This window comes from Erythrolamprus reginae, unplaced genomic scaffold, assembly GCF_031021105.1.
Source record: "Erythrolamprus reginae isolate rEryReg1 unplaced genomic scaffold, rEryReg1.hap1 H_6, whole genome shotgun sequence".
In the NCBI taxonomy this organism is placed as follows: domain Eukaryota; kingdom Metazoa; phylum Chordata; class Lepidosauria; order Squamata; family Dipsadidae; genus Erythrolamprus; species Erythrolamprus reginae.
Window position 1 is genome coordinate 1261513 of NW_027248517.1, and position 20453 is coordinate 1281965.

General features: G+C 43.2%; 1 protein-coding gene across 4 annotated transcripts in view; it reads right to left on the bottom strand.

The window, feature by feature from the left end:
- Positions 1-20453, bottom strand: part of LOC139155791 (cilia- and flagella-associated protein 47-like) — a 513090-nt gene that overhangs the window by 331791 nt on the left and 160846 nt on the right. For all 4 annotated transcript variants that reach the window (XM_070731069.1, XM_070731068.1, XM_070731067.1 and 1 more), the window contains one exon: positions 13668-13846. In XM_070731069.1, the coding sequence (XP_070587170.1) occupies positions 13668-13846 (179 nt within the window). The remainder of the gene's footprint in view (positions 1-13667; positions 13847-20453) is intronic.

A 20453-nucleotide genomic window follows, 5' to 3' on the forward strand; every position in this document is an offset into this window, starting at 1 on the left:
ACAAGGATTATTTTGGACTCTTTAGAATACTACGATAAAAACATAGATAAACCAGTAGCATTCCTATTCGTAGATCTACAGAAAGCTTTGATAGTTTATACTGGCAATTCTTTACAACACAAATAGCGTCAATGCAATTTGGTAATAAATTTACAGAACTCATTAAAACTATATACTCAATACAAACAGCCAAAATACTGATAAACAATGATATGACAGAAACAATAAGTATAAAAAAAAGGAGTGAGGCAGGGCTGTCCCTTAGCCCCCCTGATTTTTATCTTTGCACTAGAAGTTCTACTAAATAAAATAAGACACAATAAGGAAATCCAAGGATTAAAAATTAAAAATGAACACTATAAACTTCAAGCTTTTGCTGATGACATGGTGTTCATTGTACAAGACCCCTTAAAATCTGCACCTATCCTAATTAATGAAATAAATAAATTTGGAGAGATTGCTGCATTAAAAATTAATAGAGAAAAAACAAAAATGATAACAAAAAATATGACAAAACAGCAGATATCAAAATTAGAAGAATCCACTAAAATAAAAACCGCCAAAAAAGTTAAATACTTAGGATTATGGATTACCGCAAATTGCAGCACTATCAAGAAAGACAATTACGATAAACTAATCAATGAAATGGACAAAGATTTTTGCAGATGGTCAAAACTCCCACTCTCTATAATGGGGAAAATTGCTGTAATTAAAAGCAATATACTTCCTAGATTTCTATACCTTTTCCAAACTGCACCCATTAAACTAAATAGGACCTTTTTCAAAAACTTACACAAAAAAATTCGCAAATTCATATGGACAAAAAAAAAGGCCAGGATAAAACTTAAGGACCTACAAGACCATAGGTCAAGGGGTGGTTTTGGGTTACCAAACATGGAACTATACTACCATGCCTCAATTGTAAACCTACTGAAAGAATGGATAATACTTAAAAATTCTAGAATATTAACACTTGAAGGCTATGACCTTCAATCCGGGTGGCACAAGTTTCTGATGACAGACATAGATAAAATACCAACATATTTCAGATCACACTACATCCGAAAAACCTTAATTAACACCTGGCACTTCATTAAAAAAACCCACTACCTCTGCATCCCAAAATGGATTTCACCAACAGAAGCCATTATATACCCGAATGCATTAACCCCTGATAAAATTATAACATACGACCAACTACTAAACGAAAATAATGAGCTAATCCCTAAGCAAAAACTCATGGAAAAAGGTATTAAAGTAGATTGGTTACACTACCTACAAATAAAATCAAAATATAACGAAGATAAGAACAAATCAGACTTCCAAAAAAATAACCCCCTCGATAAAATAATTTTTGGTCCACAAAAAAAGCAAATATCAAATATATACAATATCCTCCTTCAACACGATACTGTTGAAGAAATAGTTAAAGGATCTATGATAGCGTGGTCACAAAACTTTGGGTACACAATTTATTTAAACGAATGGGAAAAAATTTGGACTGCTAACTATTAACTAACGATGGCAACCTCATATAAGGAAAACCATTATAAAATGTTCTACAGATGGCACTTGCCACCTGCTAGACTTGCAAAAATGTATCCAAATCTATCACCATTATGTTGGAAATGCAGAGAAAAACCAGGTACGTATTACCACATCTGGTGGACATGTGAAACCACCCAAAAATATTGGGGAAAAATTAAAACTATACTAGAACAAATTACTTCTCAGACTATCCATGCGAAACCCGAACTATTTCTACTAGGAATCACAAGACAAAATTTTAGTAAAGAAAACAGATATATTATAATCCATATTATTACAGCCGCACGGATTTTATATGCACAATTTTGGAAGCAAGAAAAAACCCCAACTACTCTATCACTCTTGATTAAAATAATGGAATGCGCAGAAATGTCCAAACTAACAATGGAACTGCAAAACAAGGATGAGACAGATTTCTACAAAGCTTGGGATAAATGGTACCTCTGGTTAAAAAAAAGGAATTATCTAAAAATTACTCATCAAGAAAAATATCCAACAAAAACAACTTGAAAAAATAGCAATTTACATCACAAATCATAACATCAAACTGAAACAACAAACTGTAAACATCGATCGACACGAACTCCAACTTTACAAAGAAAATAAACCCCTAAATGAATTATATATATTGGCACTAAAAACTACATTCAAAACATATCGATAAAGCCTTAGGGTAAAACACACCAACTACGAGCTCAAACTACAGGCCGCAAATCATGAAAGACCCAGCTCTAACGCTGGTTTTCGCTTCTCTATCCCCCCTCCTCCTTCTCCCTATCCTCCTTCCTTCTATATCTACTTCCCTCCCTTCACAACCCCCTTCTCCCACTCCCCAATTACTACATAAGTAGAGTGTAAAAAATGTACAATATGCATATCTCTCTTGTCTTTCTGTATTTGGTTTTTATTGTATATATTTAATAAATTTATTTTCAAAAGCCACTACAAAAGCATATGCCAACAAATAAAAGCAGAATGTCTCAACTATCACAACAAACAAGAGGAAAACCTCCTTTGCACCAAATCTAACCGAGCCTTCTACAACTTCGTGAACAACAAACTCAATGACTCTAGATCTATTCCACCTCGCGTAGGACCCAACAACAAAGAATACCACGATGATCCATCCAAAGCTAACCTCTTCAACTCTTTCTTTGGCTCTGTCTTTGTTAACAGTAATGGCTCATTCCCCATCTTTGCAAATCGCACCTCAAACTCTCTCAACAACCTAACCCAAATCGACTTCACTATAGACTGTGTTGAAAAAGCAATCCATGACCTCAAACCTTCTCTATCAGTTGGACCAGACGGTCTTTGTGCATACTTCCTAAAAAAGCTTTCTTCTGCTATAGCCGAACCTCTAAGCATTATCTTCCAAAAATCCTTCAGGACCAGCACACTCCCCAAGCTGTGGTCAAAAGCAGTAGTCATCCCCATCTTCAAGAAAGGAGACCCTTCACTCGTTGAAAGCTACAGACCAATATCACTATGCTGCGCCCCTTGTAAAATCATGGAATCAATTATAAATCAATCAATCACCCTTTACTTAGAATCTAATAACCTACTCTCTAACAAACAATTTGGATTCAGAAAGAAATTATCCTGCAACCTACAACTACTTCACTGCAAAAACATATGGTCTGCCCAGCTAGATCAAGGGAAATCCATTGATGCAATTTATATTGACTTTTGCAAAGCCTTCGACTCAGTGGTTCACGACAAATTACTCCTTTAAACTCAAATCCTATGGCATCTCAGGATTCCTCCTTAGCTGGATTACTGCATTCCTGACAAATAGGCAACAAGTTGTCAAAATTGGAAGTGCCATTTCCACCCCCGTCTCTGTCAAAAGTGGCATTCCCCAGGGCAGCGTACTAAGTCCTACTCTTTTCATTTTCTTCATCAACGACCTCTGCGATCATATCACAAGCAACTGTGTTCTTTTCGCCAATGATGTAAAACTATTCAACACCATGGACAACACATCTACTCTCCAAAAAGACCTCGACTTTGTCTCAGATTGGTTTAACACCTTGCAACTCCAAATATCAACCAACAAATGCTCTACCCTCCACATCGGCAAAAAGAATCCTAACCTCATATAGAAACTGAATAAATAAAATCTCACAGCCAAGCCCACTCAGTAAAAGACCTTGGAATACTAATATCAAATGACCTAAGTGCTAAAGCCCACTGCAACAATATCGCCAAAAAGGCTTCTAGAGTTGTTAACCTGATCCTACACAGCTTCTGCTCCGGCAACCTCACACTACTCACCAGAGCCTACAAAACTTTTGCCAGACCCATCCTTGAATACAGTTCATCTGTCTGGAACCCATACCACATCTCGGACATCAACACCCTTGAAAATGTCAAAAGATACTTCACCAGAAGAGCCCTTCACTCCTCCACTCGAAACAGAATGCCCTACGAAAGCAGACTATCAATCCTAGGTCTAGAAAGCTTAGAACTATGACGCCTAAAACACGATCTAAGTATTGCCCACAAAATCATATGCTGCAACGTCCTGCCTGTCAATGACTACTTCAGCTTCAACCGCAACAACACAAGAGCACGCAACAAATTCAAATTTAATATTAATCGCTCCAAGCTTGACTGTAAAAAATATGACTTTAGCAATCGAGTTGTCGAAGCGTGGAACTCATTACCGGACTCAGTAGTGTCAACCCCTAGCCCCCAACATTTCTCCCTTAGACTATCCACGATTGATCTCTCCAGGTTCCTTAGAGGTCAGTAAGGGGCGTACATAAGTGCACTAGTCTGCCTTTCGTCCCCTGTCCAATCGTCTCTCCTTATCTCATATATCATATATCTTTTCTTCCCTCATATATCTTCTCCTCTATTTTTATATCTTCTCTTTATATATAATACTTCATGTCTACTCTCTTCAATATGTATTGTGTATTGGACAAAATAAATAAATAAATAAAATAAATAAAAATAAACTTCAGGAGTTGGCGGGTTTGTTGAATTTTGCCTGTAGGGTTGTTTCGCTGGGCCGGGCCTGTTTATGCCGTTTATACATGGCTATGAAGGGGCTGCGCTTGCCCCATCATTGGACGTCTTTACGTGCAGGGGCCAAAAGCGACCTCTGCACTTAGCAGGCTTTCTTGGAACATTTTAACGGGGTATATATTTGGTGTCAGGAACTTCTCTTGGAAGCGGAATTACAATTGCGCTCTGATGCCGGTGTTGCACAAGTCTTCAGTGTTACCCTGGGAGATAAATGGTGTCACTCGGCTTGGCCTCCTGAGTGGCTGGCATAAAAAAAGCCCTTACGTTTCACAAGTTTTTCCCCTAGTGGTAGCGTTAGAGCTGTGTGGGGAGGAATTCAGAAACAAGTCAGTGCACTTTTGGCGTGATAATCTTGCAGTGATTCATGTAGTTAACTCATTAACATCAAAAAATGACCGCGTCACGTGCTTGGTCTGCTATTTCATTAGTAGGTCATTGGCACTTAATGCCTTGTTTCTGGCCCGCCATGTCCCCGGACTGGAGAATGGCGCAGCTGACGCTCTGTCCCATGGACAGTTGTCCAGGTTCCGGATGCTGGCACAGTGGGCACGTGAGTTGCCAGATGCCTTCCCACAATATTTATGGAGCCTGAGGGGGCTGCTGAGCTTTGGAAGATCAAGGCAGTCAGGGCTATTGTTGTGGTTCTGTCTGAGGCCCCTCAGGGAACGGCTGATCTTCTGTCGGTTTCCAGCTCAGAGGGAGAGGCTGAGGAACAGGAGGTGCAGGCAGACGAGGAGGAGGAATCCCAGGCTGAAGAAGAGGGAGGACAGCCAGAGTCCCACCAGGGGGAGCTCTCCCCAGCAAGCAGCCTGGATTCCTTAGAGGAAAATGCACAAGCCATAATTGATCTGCGACAGAGAAGAGCTACTCAGAGAAGGGAGCAATTGGCTAAGTACTTTCAGCATTAAAGAGGCAACAGCTGGGTTTGGGTGTGGTGCTCTTTGGAAAGGCTAAAAGGCAGACCCACCCTTCCTGGCTTGTGGAGTTTTATCTTTGAGAGTCTTGGGACCTGGCTGTGAACTTTGGCGTCTTGGAATCCTGGTTTGTGCCTTTGACTATTGAAACCTTGGGGGGGGGGGGGGTGCCAGCAAGAAGCTTGCTGTATTGCCTGGACATCAGGACTCTGCTGTAACGTATTATAGCCTGTCTGTTGGGAAGAACAGGTTTTCCTCTGTGTTTATTTTTTCCAGCTATAAAATACTTTTGGCTTTTACCAGAGTGTCTGGCTGTTTTTTCCAGTTGGTGTTGAGGTCTGGGGGAACCCAGACAGAACAGCTATGGGCCAACAACTACCCCTCAGTACCCGGATGGCCTATCAGAATTCAGGCAAGGAGTTTTGGCATTTTCACCAGGTGAAAGACTGCAGTTATCCATGGCTCATTTCAATTGAACATCTTATGGAATATTGTGTGCTGCTTAATTAAGCAGCGCAGTCTCTTGGTTAGGACCATCTGGAGTAAGATGGCTGACCTGGCATTCATCGCCTAGGCCCAGGGCTTCTATCACACTTCATCGGACTTTCGTATTAGGAGGATGTTAGAGGGCTGGGTGAGTAAGCAGCCGTGTGCTACAGTAGACAGCAGCAGTGTTTTCTTTAATGTGCGTGCCTGCGTGCATGCGTGCGCAAAAACAACCCCCCCATACAGCTTTTTCCAAGGCCGCGCAAAGGAGACGGGTGTTGGAGTTGGGGGCGGGGAGTGACAAGAAAAGTGTGGAGGCTGGCAAAGGGGGGGAGTGGAGGCCACAACCTAGAGGCTCAGCACCGGCCCATCTGCGGTGGGTGGGGGCGGCCGTGGCTCCCTTTCCTTCTCCCACCGCCGGCGCCTCCCAGCCAAGGAGCCCATGGTTCCGGCTGCCGGCTTGGTGGGAGATGCTGGCAGTAGGAGAAGGAAAGGGAGCTGCGGCTGCCCCCGCCCACTGCAGATGGACCAGTGCTGAGCCTCTCGGTTGTGGCCTCCCCGCCTCCTGCCCTGGGGGGCTGGCAGGGGCATGGGAAGCTCCAAAACATTGCTCAAAGCTAATAAAATAAGCACGTGGTTCGGGGGCTTTTGCCAGTCACAGTCCCAACTCACAGCCACCCCGCCTCCCAAGTGTCTCCTTTAAGGCTGGGGGCTCACCAGCACGCTTCCTCCGCCCTCTAGGAATCAGCTAAGGAAAGCCGTGCACTCATCCAGGGCCTAGGCGACTCAGCAGATCGCATTGAAGCCGGTCCAGTGCCTGGATGAACAGCGTGCTCTCAAAGCCTGCGAGCGTGTCAGCTCCGGGTGGATCCGAGTCTGCCTGCAGCAGAGCCATGATGGCTGGTTTGCCAAACCGTCTGCTGGGCCAAGATCGGCATCACTCAGATACAGCCATGGGAGAACCGGCACCATGGCCGCCTTCGCTCGTGGCTTAGGAGGAAACGGTGGAGGCCCCACCCTTACAGTGCTCGTCCCCGCTCTCTGTGTGGCGGAGAATGCAAAAGATGAGCCCGGGGAAGTGGAGATTTCCAGTAGCAGAAATGCCTTCTGGATTCCTTTAAATGGGGCCTCCAATCTTGGCCTCCTCCCAGAATTCTGGGAGTTGAAGTCCACAAGTCTTAAAGCCGCCAAGGTTGGAGGCCCCTGATTTAAATTTTTTCTCAAATTGTGCAATTCTGTAGATGTGGGCTTCATCTCCCAGAATTCCCCAGCCAACATGGCTAGCTCCGAAGGATTCTGGGAGTTAAAGTCCACATGTCATATACTTGCCCAGTTTTTTAAAAAAGAAAGGGAATACTTAAACAACACAATATAACTCCAAGTAAATCAACCTTCTGTGAAATCAATCTGTCCACTTAAGAAGCAACACTGATTGACAATCAATTTCACATGCTGTTGTGCACATTCAACTTTGTACAGAACAAAGTATTCAATGAGAATACAGTATTCATTCAGCTCTAGGATGTGTTATTTGAGTGTTTTCTTTATTTTTTTGAGCAGTATAGTTGTAATGCACCCTTACCTGAAAATTAAGTCCCTCTGAAAATATATAGCATACATAGCATCATTATTCCCTATCAAAATTACAATTTAATTTGACTGCTGATACAAAATGAGAGCCAGTTTGATGTAGTGGTTAAAGCATCAGGTTAGAAACCAGAAGATTGTGAGTTCTAGCCCTGCCTCCAGCACAAATCCAGCTGGTTGACCTTGGGCCAGTCACCCTTCTCAGTTCTAGGAAACAGGCAAATCGCTTCTGAAAAACCTTGCAAACAAAACTGCAGGGTCTTGTCCAGGCAGCCACCATGAGGCAAAACACAAACTGAACACAAAACCCTTGGAACATCTTCAGATGACAGAAAAGATATCGAAAACCCATGTTATCTATTCTATTTTATCACTTATGACCTTCGCAGCAGCCCGATGAATGCAGGATCAAAACTTTGCTACTGTTTCATATTTATGACTGTTGCTGTGTGTCCTGAGGCCACATGACCCCCTTTTGTTTTTAACCGATCCACACCCAGGCATGAAAATGTGCCGCTCAGACATTACACTTTTCTGCCCACACTGAAAAAAAATTAGAGGGAACATTGGACAGCAGGCAAGCGTTGTTCCTTAAACAGCTTTCGGACATTAGTAAGACTTGGGTGAGGCTCTGTGACTCTTTATACGAGGCACATCTTTTTCATGCAACGGCGACAATAATGTTTTTTGGTGCATTTTGAGTAAGCGAGGCCATCGCATCCTCCCAGCAAGACAGGACACTCCGAGCCTTGCAGTTTTCTGATTTGACATTTGAGGAACAAGGGGTGTCCCTACAGGTTAGGACAGTGATGGTGAACCTTTTTTTCCTCAGGTGGCGAAAGAGCGTAAGCACATGCTGTCACACATGTGTGAGTGGCCACACACATAATTCAGTGCCTGGGTAGGGCAAAAACAGCTTCCCCCGTCCCCCCAGAGGTCCTCTGGAGGCCAGAAACAGACTTCTGGTGGGCCAGCAGGCTCGTGCTTCGCCCTCCCTAGGCTCCAAAGGATTCCCTGAAGCCGGGGGAGGGTAAAAACACTCCCCGAGGCTCTCTAGAAGCCAAAACTGCCCTCCCAGAGCGTCTGTGCAAGCCAAAAACCAGCTGGCCAGAAACACATGCACATTGGAGCTGAGCTAGGGCAACAGCTCGTGTGTCAGCAGATATGGCTCCACATACCACCTGTGGCACTCGTGCCATAGGCTCACCATCACTGGTTTAGGAGATACAAGACAGACCAACTCAGCAGGGGAATGAAGGTTCTCTTAGCACCCGCCTTAGATTAGACAGTCTGCCCCATGGCAGCTTTATCCACCTTTTGTGTGGTTAGAGGCAATGATAGGAATTACCTTTTTTGTCATAATGACGGGTCCCTGTTGACCAAGTACCAATTTTGGACTGTAACATCAAGGGCTATTAGGGAGATAGGGAGTGATCCGAGTTTATATGGGATGCATTCATTTTGGATTGGCGCTGCAACTGAGGTGGCTGCCTCCAGGTTTCAGGACACCAGTATTCAGGCTATTGAGAGTTGGAGGTCTGCAGCCTTCAGGAATTATGTACAGGCCCTGTACAGGGGGACCCAGCTTCTGGACATGACTAACTTCCTTTTCTATCCTCTAGACATGTCGCACAGGGAGAAGCCATGGCACTGCTTTGCGGCCACAGCATGATATTCTGGGCCGGTCAGAGTGCAGCGAAATCAGCCATGGGGATACAATTATCACTTAGGCATTGGGTCAACGTTGTCTGGTTGGGACGGAGAGGTCTGCATTGGGAGGGGATCCTCCCTTTGCTCTTGGGCAAGTGCCCTCTTTGGAAGCCCCCAGATGGTTGGTATTGCACCTTGGAGGCAATGGCCTGTGTGTTTTAGGCAGCTTGGCAGTTATCTGTGAAGCCCATGAGGACCTGCAGGCTCTCTGTGATATTTGGTCAGACACGCAAGATTGTGTTAGAGTTAGGGGGCACTATTGTTCCACACCCCTGCATTAGTGTTGACAAGCCCTGGCTTTATCGAGCCGATGGCATTCACCTATCTGAAGAAGGGAACGCCATCTTTTTGGAGAACCTGCAGAGCTGCCTGAGGGAGCTGGCGCAGGTGGAAGGGGGAGCCAGAGGGCCAAGATAGAGATCTGGCCACCCTCCTTGGCAGGTTAGGGGTGGAAATTGGGCAGTGGTAGCAACTGTGTGTTCTCCTTTGGACATCTTTAAAGATGGGCAGACTCTTGCCAGGAGCTCATGGTGTCTGTCCGGCCTGAGCAATTGGAGAGGGGATGCCCTTGGGACTCATTCTATCCAATAACCAGATGGGAATTGAACAGTGAGCTTCCCCACATGCGTAGCATGGCTAGGATCCAGGTGAAGGTGTGGTCCTTTCACCTGGATCAGCAAGGAGCTATGCCCATAGTTGCCAAGGAATGTTATCTTGAACAATTTCCACCCCAAAGTTTTAGTGGCCTTTGCAGGTCCCAGTTAATTGTTTTTTAAATTAATTAAGTTTTTTATTCAACTTAATAAAGTGACCCATTTTAAATTCAGCTATTGTCGCCGTGTTCTTACTCTGCACCCGGCGCAAATGTATTTCAAGGGAGGCAAACTCACCACTTTGAACATTGTGTCCTAAACAGAAATATTCATAATATATAATTAAAAAGATGACATCAAAAACAAAATAATACAAACACCCAAATACAGGTAGTCTTCAAATTAGGAGCTGTAAATAAAATAGATGTAGTTGTTGATGATAAGGGGCAAACTAATAATGAAAATAATGTTCTTCGGGTAATGTGCACTAATGCTCGAAGCTTGAGCAACAAGCTCTGTGAGTTAATGGCCATAATATCTAGAGATAATTTGGATCTGGTTGCCATAACTGAGACATGGCTTAAGGATTCTAATGAATGGGAAATATCCATACCAGGATATACATTGTATAGGAAGGATAGAATACAGAGAAGGGGAGGTGGAGTAGCCATTTATGTTAAGGAAAGTCTAAAAACAACACTAATTCAAAATACATGTAAAGATCTGAAGACTCTCTGGGTTTGCATGCAAAATAAAGAAGGTTATGTCATTAGAATTGGGGTGATCTATAGGCCTCCAGGGCAATCTGAGGAATATGAGAACAAGATGAAGGATGAAATTACCCAAATGGCAGTAAAGGGAGATATTGTGGTTATGGGTGATTTCAACATGCCTGATGTTGATTGGAATATCCCAAGTGCCCTTACATGCAAAAGTAAGAATATAGTAGAGGCCTTTACAGGAGCAGCTCTGGCACAATGGTTTAAGACACCAACTAGAGGGGAGAATATTCTAGATTTAGTTTTTACAAATGGGAATTGGGTTTCAGAGGTTAAGGTGGGAGAAAATTTAGATTGCAGTGACCATCTATATTTGTGGTTTGATGTAAAAACTGATTGTGAGCAATCCTATACTGCAACCAAAGTATTGGATATCAGAAAAACAAATTTCAATAAAGTAGGGGAATATTTAAATAACGAATTAAAGGCCATGGATAAAATGACAGGAGCAAGCGCCAAGTGGGCTGTATTAAAAAAAGGCCATCTTAAAAGCCACTAAAGGTAAAGCTAAAGGTAAAAAGAAGAAGAAACCGCTATGGTTTAGTAATGATGTAAGGGCTATAATCAATGAAAAAAAGTCTGCCAATAGGAGGTATAAAGAGTCTGGAAGTATAGCTGATAGAGAGGTGTATAAAGTGAGACAGAAGGAAGTGAAACAGATAATATATGCTGCTAAAGCCTCAAAAGAGGAAGAAATTGCCAAATCTGTAAAGAAGGGGGATAAAACCTTCTTCAGATATATTAGTGATAGGAAGAAGAAAAACTGCAGCATCACGAAGCTTAGTACCGGCAATAATACATGCATTGATAAAAATAAGGAGATCGCTGACCATTTCAATAGCTACTTCTGTTCAGTTTTCTCAAAAGACACCTTACAATATAATACTATAGATGGATATAGCCTTGCTTCCAGCTGTACGGATTTAGCTCCAGTGATCTTAGAAGCCGATGTCTTAGAACAACTTGAACGATTAAAGATAAATAAGGCAATGGGGCCAGATGGCATCCACCCCAGATTTGTCATTGCTACCCCCCTGACTGATTTGTTTAACCAATCCCTGTTAACAGGAGATGTTCCTGAGGATTGGAGAATGGCCAATGTTGTGGCTATCCACAAGAAGGGCAGTAGAGAAGAAGCTGGTAACTACAGGGCAGTTAGCTTGATATCAGTTATAGTTAAAATGATGGAGACTCTACTCAAAAAGAGCATAAATCTTCACCTTAAAAACAGTAACTTATTGGACCCCATGGCTTTACTGAAGGCAAATCATATCAGACTAATCTCATTGATTTCTTTGACTATGTCACAAAGATGTTGGATGAAGGTGGTGCCGTGGATATTGCCTATCTGGACTTCAGCAAAGCCTTTGATACGGTTCCACATAAAGAGCTGATAGATAAATTAGTGAAGATTGGACTTAATCCCTGGATAGTTCAGTGGATTTGCAGCTGGCTGAACAGTAGACAACAGGGAGTTATTGTTAATGGCGAGTATTCTGAACAGAGACAGGTTATAAGCGGTGTGCCACAAGGGTCTGTTCTGGATCCTATTCTTTTAAATGTGTTTGTGAGTGACATAGGGGAAGGTTTGGTAGGGAAGGTTTGCCTATTTGCCAATGACTCTAAAGTGTGCAACAGGGTTGATATTCCTGGAGGCGTCTGTAATATGGTAAATGATTTAGCTTTACTAGATAAACGGTCAAAGCAATGGAAACTGCAGTTTAATGTTTCCAAATGTAAAATAATGCACTTGGGGAAAAGGAATCCTCAATCTGAGTATTGTATTGGCAGTTCTGTGTTAGCAAAAATTTCAGAAGAGAAGGATTTAGGGGTAGTGATTTCTGACAGTCTCAAAATGGGTAAGCAGCGTGGTCGGGCAGTAGGAAAAGCAAGTAGGATGCTTGGCTGCATAGCTAGAGGTATAACAAGCAGGAAGAGGGATATTGTGATCCCGCTATATAGAGCGCTGGTGAGACCACATTTGGAATACTGTGCTCAATTCTGGAGACCTCACCTACAAAAAGATATTGACAAAATTGAACAGGTCCAAAGATGGGCTACAAGAATGGTGGAAGGTCTTAAGCATAAAACGTATCAGGTAAGACTTAATGAACTCAATCTGTATAGTCTGGAAGACAGAAGGGAAAGGGGGGACATGATCAAAACATTTAAATATGTTAAAGGGTTAAATAAGGTTCAGGAGGGAAGTGTTTTTAATAGGAAAGGGAACAGAAGAACAAGGGGACACAATCTGAAGTTAGCTGGGGGAAAGATCAAAAGCAACATGAGAAAATATTATTTTACTGAAAGAGTAGTAGATCCTTGGAACAAACTTCCAGCAGACGTGGTTGGTAAATCCACAGTAACTGAATTTAAACGTGCCTGGGATAAACATATATCCATCCTAAGATAAAAATACAGGAAACAGTATAAGGGCAGACTAGATGGATCATGAGGTCTTTTTCTGCCGTCAGTCTTCTATGTTTCTATTTAGTGACCATTCAAATTTACAACTGCTCTGAAAAAAGGACTTATGACCACACTTTAGACCATTGCAGCATTCCCATGGTTACATGATTTACATTTGGATGCCTGATAATTAGTTCATGTTTGTAACTGTTGTAGTTTCCCAGGACTGAGTGATAATATTTTGTGACCTTATGACAAGCAAACTCAATGGGAAAGCCAGATTCAATTAACAACTGTTTTACAAATTTAGCAACTGCAATGATTCACTTTACAAATGTGATAAGAAAAGTGGTAAAATAGGACAAGACTCACTTAAATAATTTCTCCCTTAGCAATATAAATTCTGGACTCAATTGAGGTCATAAGTTGAGGACCACCTGTACTGACGCAATCTAAAAGTCATTCACTCATAAAACAAATGCACTGAACAATAAGCCACGTTTATTAATATGAAAGTTCACAATAAAGCATAAAATAAAGGTAAATTGAAAACATTTAATGACAAGAAATGTATAAGATTTATAATCTACAATAGCAGAACATACCTTCCGTCCATATGACCAGTGAGAGCTGGAGAATACCGTACTTGATAACATAATGTTTCTTTTGGTTCAAGAACAAGCTTGTTTTTACCACTTAGTACATGAGCATCTATTAATTCTACATCTAATTCCAAAACATCAGCTGTGGGATTAGTTATTGGAATTGCAATGTCAATAGCATCCTAAGAGAGACAGAAGGAGAGATATCTTCAAACATTAGTAAAATGACAGACAAATAATGTCTATTTGAAACAGTATTGAAATTCTCTACATACTATGGATCTTCTAGGTTCTTTTACTAACTGTATCTCATTAGCGATGAAAATATATTCATAGACTCCAAAAGAGAAAGAAGGAAAGCTCCACATAATAATGCAAGCAACACATGGTAAAGAAAATGTTTCAGATACAAAGGATAATCACTTGTGTATGATAAACCTCAAGCAATGTGCAAACATATAAACTATTTGCATGAGAAACTGAATGTACTGGAGTCCAACAACTTCAAATTATACAATTGCAGTTGTACATCCAGTTCTTCCCAGAGTGGGCAGACCTGTCTATTGTCACTGTTCTCTTAATTACCCAGCTTTTAGATGATTTTTCTTGGGCTTGAAAGATAATTAAAAGATGCTGTCTTGCAAAATGCTGGCACTATATTGATTTCCAGTTTTTCATATTATAAAATCATTTTTAAATAAAAAACATCATTTTAGCATTTAGCATTTAGTCATACAGTATACCGTTTCATAGTGCTTTTACAGCCCTCGGTTTACAGAATCAGCCTCTTGCCCCCAACAATCTGGGTTCTCCTTTTACCCAACTCGGAAGGATAGAAGGATGAGTCAACCTTGAACCAGTGGTGAGATTTGAACTGCTGAACTACAGCTAGCAGTTAGCTGAAGTAGCCTGCAGCGCTGCACTCTAACCACTGCACAACCTCAGCTCATTTAAAAATAAACTTATTTTTATTTCTTTCCAGGTTAATGTAAAGTACTGATTTTGGGTGGGATCACTAATTTTTGTGTATGTATCTGGCCAGGGATGTCCATGGGGGCATCAAGAAAAGTCAAGGTGGCAGGAGAATGACAAGATTTGTAAAAGGGAAGAGGCTTCACGGCTACAATCTGACCCAAAGAACTTGCTGCTCACTTTTTTAGGTGTCAATCAAGGCCCCGATTGCACCATACAGCAGTGATGGGATTCAATTTTTTTTACTGCCGGTTCTGTGAGTGTGGCTTTTTGGACGTGGTATGGCTTGGGGGGCGGGGCAGAGGAAGGTTATTGCAAAATCCCCATTTTCTCCCAATCAGGTGGGACTCGGGAGGCAATGAATAGGTGGAGGCTGGGCCAGACAGAGGTGATATTTACTGGTAATCCAAAATACTCAAAGTTTCCGCTACTGGTTCTCCAGAACTGTTCAGAACCTGCTGAATACCACCTCTGCAGCAGACCATCTGTAACAACCCCAAGCTCCCTATGGAATCCCATTAGTTCTATTAGTTATCTGAAACAGACTAATCAAATAGGTTTCCTTGTCATGAAAGCCAGAGTGAAAATATTTTGAGATTTCTGCTCATTTTGGTTGCCCTCTATTGAACTTCCCCCCCCCAGTCATGGTGTGTGTGTGTGTGTGTGTGTGTGTGGTGATCTGAACTATATATATATATATTCCTGATATAGAGGTACACTAATATTGTGTGAGGGTATTATACCGTTAGCATAGAATGTCTATGGAGATTCCCAGTCATTCAGGTCATGATTGTCCCAAAGATGCTTTTTCAGTAGGCAACTGGACTTTCCGGGGGGTTTTGAAGACAGAACTGAAGAAGTTTCTTGGATGAGAAGTGAAACATCTTCAAAGAAAAAACAGGAAGTCCAGTTGTCTTTTGAAAAAGCACCTTTGGGATATTGGCATAGAACTTTTTCACAGGGGCTGCACATTTCACTGAGTTACACTATGGTGCCAATATATTTTTCCTTGTTATTTTCAGAAAGTTCAGACATCATCTATATAAATGTGAAGGTAGAGTGGTTACTCCAATGCATCACTCTACACTTATTTAAAATGAATCACCTATGCCAGTGATGGCTAAACTTTTTCTTGTTGTATGCCGAAAGCATGCGCATGTGTGTTGGCACCCTTAATGCAATGTCTGTGTAACCCCCTGTGTTCTCTGTCCTCCTGAGCATGTATTTGTTTGTTTGTTTGTTTGTATGCCGCCCGTCTCCGTAGACTCGGGGCAGCTAATAACAATAATAAAAACAGCATATAACAAATCTAATATTTGAATTACTAAAAACCCTTCGTAAAAACTAAACGTACACACAAACATACCATGCATAAATTGTATAGGCCTGGGGGGGAAGGTATATCTCAATTGCCCCATGCCTGACGACACAGGTGGGTTTTAAGGAGCTTACGAAAGGTGAGGAGGGTGGGGGAAAATTCTGATCGCTGGGGGAAGTTGGTTCCAGAGGGCCGGGGCCGTCACAGAGAAGGCTCTTCCCCTGGGCCCCGCCAAATAACATTGTTTACTTGACAGGACCCAGAGAAGGCCCACTCTGTGGGACCTAACTGGTCGCTGGGATTCGTGCGGCAGAAGGCAGTCCCGGAAATATTCTGATCCGATGCCATGAAGGGGTTTATAGGAACACTTTGAATTGTGACCGGAAATTGACCGGCAACCAATGCAGACTGCGGAGGGTTGGTGTGAGTCTCGAGGTGATGAGGGCATGAGTGACTGTGAGCAGTGACTCATGGTCCAAATAGGGCTGCAACTGGTGCACCAGGCGAACCTGGGCAAACACCCCCCTCGCCACAGCTGAAAGATGTTTCTCTAATGTGAGCTGTGGATCGAGGAGGACGCCCAAGTTGCGGACACCCATCCAGAACTCAACAACCTCCAGGCACCGGCACATCACATCCACTGCTTCATTGACTGGACATGGGGTGGAGATGTACAACTGGGTATCATCTGCATACTAATGATACCTCACCCCATGCCCTTGGATGATCTCGCCAAGCAGTTTCATGTAGATATTAAATAGCAGGGGGGAAAGGACTGACCCCTGAGGCACTCCACAAGGGAGAAGCCTAGAGGTCGACCTCTGACCCCCCACTAACACTGACTGCGACCGACCAGAGAGGTAGGAGGAGAACCATTGAAGGACAAGTGCCTCCCACTCTCAACCCCTCTAGCCGGTGCAGAAGGATACTATGGTCGATGGTATCAAAAGCTGCTGAGAGGTCGAGAAGCACCAGGACAGAGGATAAAACCCTGTCCCGGGCCCGCCAGAGATCATCCATCAACACGACCACAGCAATTTCCATGTTGTAGCCAGGCCTGAATCCTGACTGTTGAGGGCCTGAATCCCGAATGTTGAGGACTTCTTCCAAGGACCACTGGAGCTGGAGTGCCAACACCTTCTCAACAACCTTCCCCATAAAGGGAAGGTTGGAGACTGGCCGGTAGTTGTTAAGAATGGCTGGATCCAGGGAAGGCTTCTTGAGGAGGGGGCACACAAGTGCCTCTTTGTAGGGATCCGGAAAGGACCCCCTCCCCAAAGAAGCATTGACAATCAACTGGACCCAGCTCCATGTCACCTCCCTGCTGGCCGAAACCAGCCAGGAGGGACACAGATCCAGTAAGCAGGTGGCGGAAGTCACAGCTCTAAATGGCCTTGTCCACTTCATCAGGTGTCACCAGATCAAACTCTTCCCAGAAAGATGGACAAGTATGGGCCCCAGTCACCTCAACTGACTCATTGTCAGTCGACTCTGTTATCCAATTGGAGTCAAGGTCCACACAGGTCTGAGCGATTTTATCAGCGAAAAACGTGTTAAAATCCTTGGCACTACTCTGTAAGGGCTCCCCAACTCCCCCCCGGGTAAGAAGGGAGCGGGTCACCCTAAACAGAGCGGCCGGGTGGGATTCTGCTGATGCAATCAAGGCGGCATGATACGCGCATCTTGCCACCTTGAGCGCCACTTTGTAAGTCTTAATATGAGCTCTTACAAGTGTTCGATCGAATTCGGATTTACTCTTACTCCATTGCTTCTCTAGACGTCTCTTCTGGCGTTTCAACTCCTGGAGCTCCTCGTTGAACCATGGAGCTCGACGGGGTCTAGTGCCGCGGAGAGGTCGCAACAGCACAATCCAGTCAAGAGCCTCCACTGCAGCCTTGTTCCAGGCCTCAGCAAGAGACTCTGCCGAACTGTGGGCAAGTGCATCTGGAATAACCCCAAGCGCCCTCTGAAAGCCCTCTGGGGCCATCAGGCATCTGGGGCGGAACCACCTAGTCGATTACACCTCCCTTTGGGGAAGGATTGGAGCCAGGAAGTCAAGCCGCAATAGAAAGTGGTCTGACCATGACCAAGGCAGCACTTCTAAGCCCCTTAGTCTCAGACCATTACTCAATTGCTCGGAGTGGAATACCATGTCGGGTGCATGCCCCCCCTCGTGAGTCGTACCCCGAACTACTTGAGTCAGGTCCATGGCTGTCATGGTGGCCATGAACTCCTGTGCTAACCCAGAGGAACCGCCAAGTGACGGCAGGTTAAAATCCCCCAAAACAATGAGATTGGGGAATCCTACCGCCAGCCCGGCCACCTCCTCGAGCAGCACAGGCAGGGTTGTTGACACGCAGCTGGAAGGCAGGTACGTGAGCAGCAAGCCCATCTGAACCCCTAAGTCCAACTTCACCAGGAGGGACTCACAACCCGCAATCTCTGGAGCAATGAGTCTATGCAGGCAAAGGCTCTCCCTGGCTATAGCCACTCCTCCCCCCCTTCCCTGAGGTTGAGGCTGATGCCATATCTGAAACCCGGCTGGGCAAATTTCAGAGAGAGGAACTCCTTCCTCTGGGCCCAGCCAGGTTTCAGTCACACATGCCAGGTTGGCCTCCTCATCCAGGATCAAATCCCGGATGAGGAGAGCTTTATTTACCACCAACCTGGCATTGATTAGCAGCAGCCTGAGCCCAGGGCCAGAATTACACTTGTCACCAGTGTCCTGGGTTGGGCTCATGGACCCAGAACAAGGGATTATTATTAAGCAGCGATCTCTCGTTCCCCTGAAATGGCTAGCTCTATGACTCCTGCCATATCTGCCTCTCCCCAGTAACACCGGAATATTCCGACCCTCTGCCACCCCAGAGATCGGTGCCCCCTCCCCTTCCACCTCTTCAGTATCAGGTAGGTCAGTTAAATCATTCACACTATGACCCACACACTCCTCCATCCTTTGCACATGCGTGTGCAACACCACCACTCTCCCTGTCCCTGCACATGTATGTGCAACTCCCATGTGTCCCTTGTTTACTGTGCATGCGAGTGTGACCTCCCACACCCCATTTTGGGCCTAGCAGGTCTCTCTGCAGCCACCTGGAACCAGAAATGGCCCACAGGGTGGCGCACTGTGCTCCCCCACCCCACACATGTGCATATAACCCCCCCATGCACCCTGCCCTCCATGCATGCGTAGCAGATACCCCAAAATCAGTTGGTTAACAGGAGGTGTGCACACATATTCAGTGGAGCTGAGCTAGGCTATGGTATGCCATAGGTTTCCATCATGAACCTATAGTACTATTTAGTTTACCATTCATACAAATTAAAGAGATTACTCTAAAGAAGTAGTATTACTTTGAATGATATGTTACCCAAGAAAGAGTTTGCAGACATTTCATTGTCCAAAATAGGTAACAACAGTACTAGTAAGGAGTGGGATTTGTTCTCAGTTTATATTCTAGTGGCTTGCCCTGTCAGTGTTGGTGAAGGTGGTCTTATGGACCAACCAGAGAACCCTAAGACCACTCCCACCAATACTGACAGGGCAAGCCACTCGAACATAAATTCAGATTAAACCCCCCTACTTACTAGCACTGAGGATGTTACCTATTTTGGATAATGAAATGTCTGGTAGAAGACAACCAAGCTCCGAGAGCACCAAAGACCCTAACTACCAGTACATATGTGGTTTGCATACCTTTGCATACCATGTTCCTTGATACCATTTTTTTAAAATGTAAGACTTAATCTGGAAGTTCAGTACAATCTGCCACAAAAAAACAATAGCAAAACTAATAGCAGACATAGGGGTTTTCTTACAAACAGCTTAATGGAAAAGATACATTTTGAAAATAAATGTGAAATATATATCAATATTTATTGAGAAGAGAGAAACAATGGATCATAAAGAGTTTGGCATTTCTTTTATTATATAAAAAGGTTTAAATATTCATAGAAATATATTATTGTTTTACTTTTTAAAGATTTTTTTAAATTGAAGATATATACAATTAAAAAGACAGTACATAATCTGTGGAGTCTATTTCATATTTCTTTAAACTAATCTTCTTTTGTACATTGTCTTAAAAGGAAGCAAACCTCTTACACAGACAGAAATATTAGAAAAAAACAAATAAGAAAAAGAAAAGAAAAACACATAGAAACGTGTAACAAATACCTTCCTCCTTGCTGTCTATCTTGACAGCTAATCCATATATTTTATGTACTATTTTATGACACTCAGTACCAACGGTTTCATTTGGCTTTATGTAATGCCCCGTTTTTTTGTATGTGTATGTATTCTTTTTTTTAAAAAAATATTTTTTATTATTTTCAAAAAGGGACAAACAAAGACATACAACATTAAACATTTAAGGAGCTGCCTTTGCTCCGCTTATCGTAGAAGTCTAACTAATACAGAATATAAAAAACTCTAACTATTACCAGATCTATGCAGAAATACCACACTTATGGATTACATTATTATTGAATTTAAC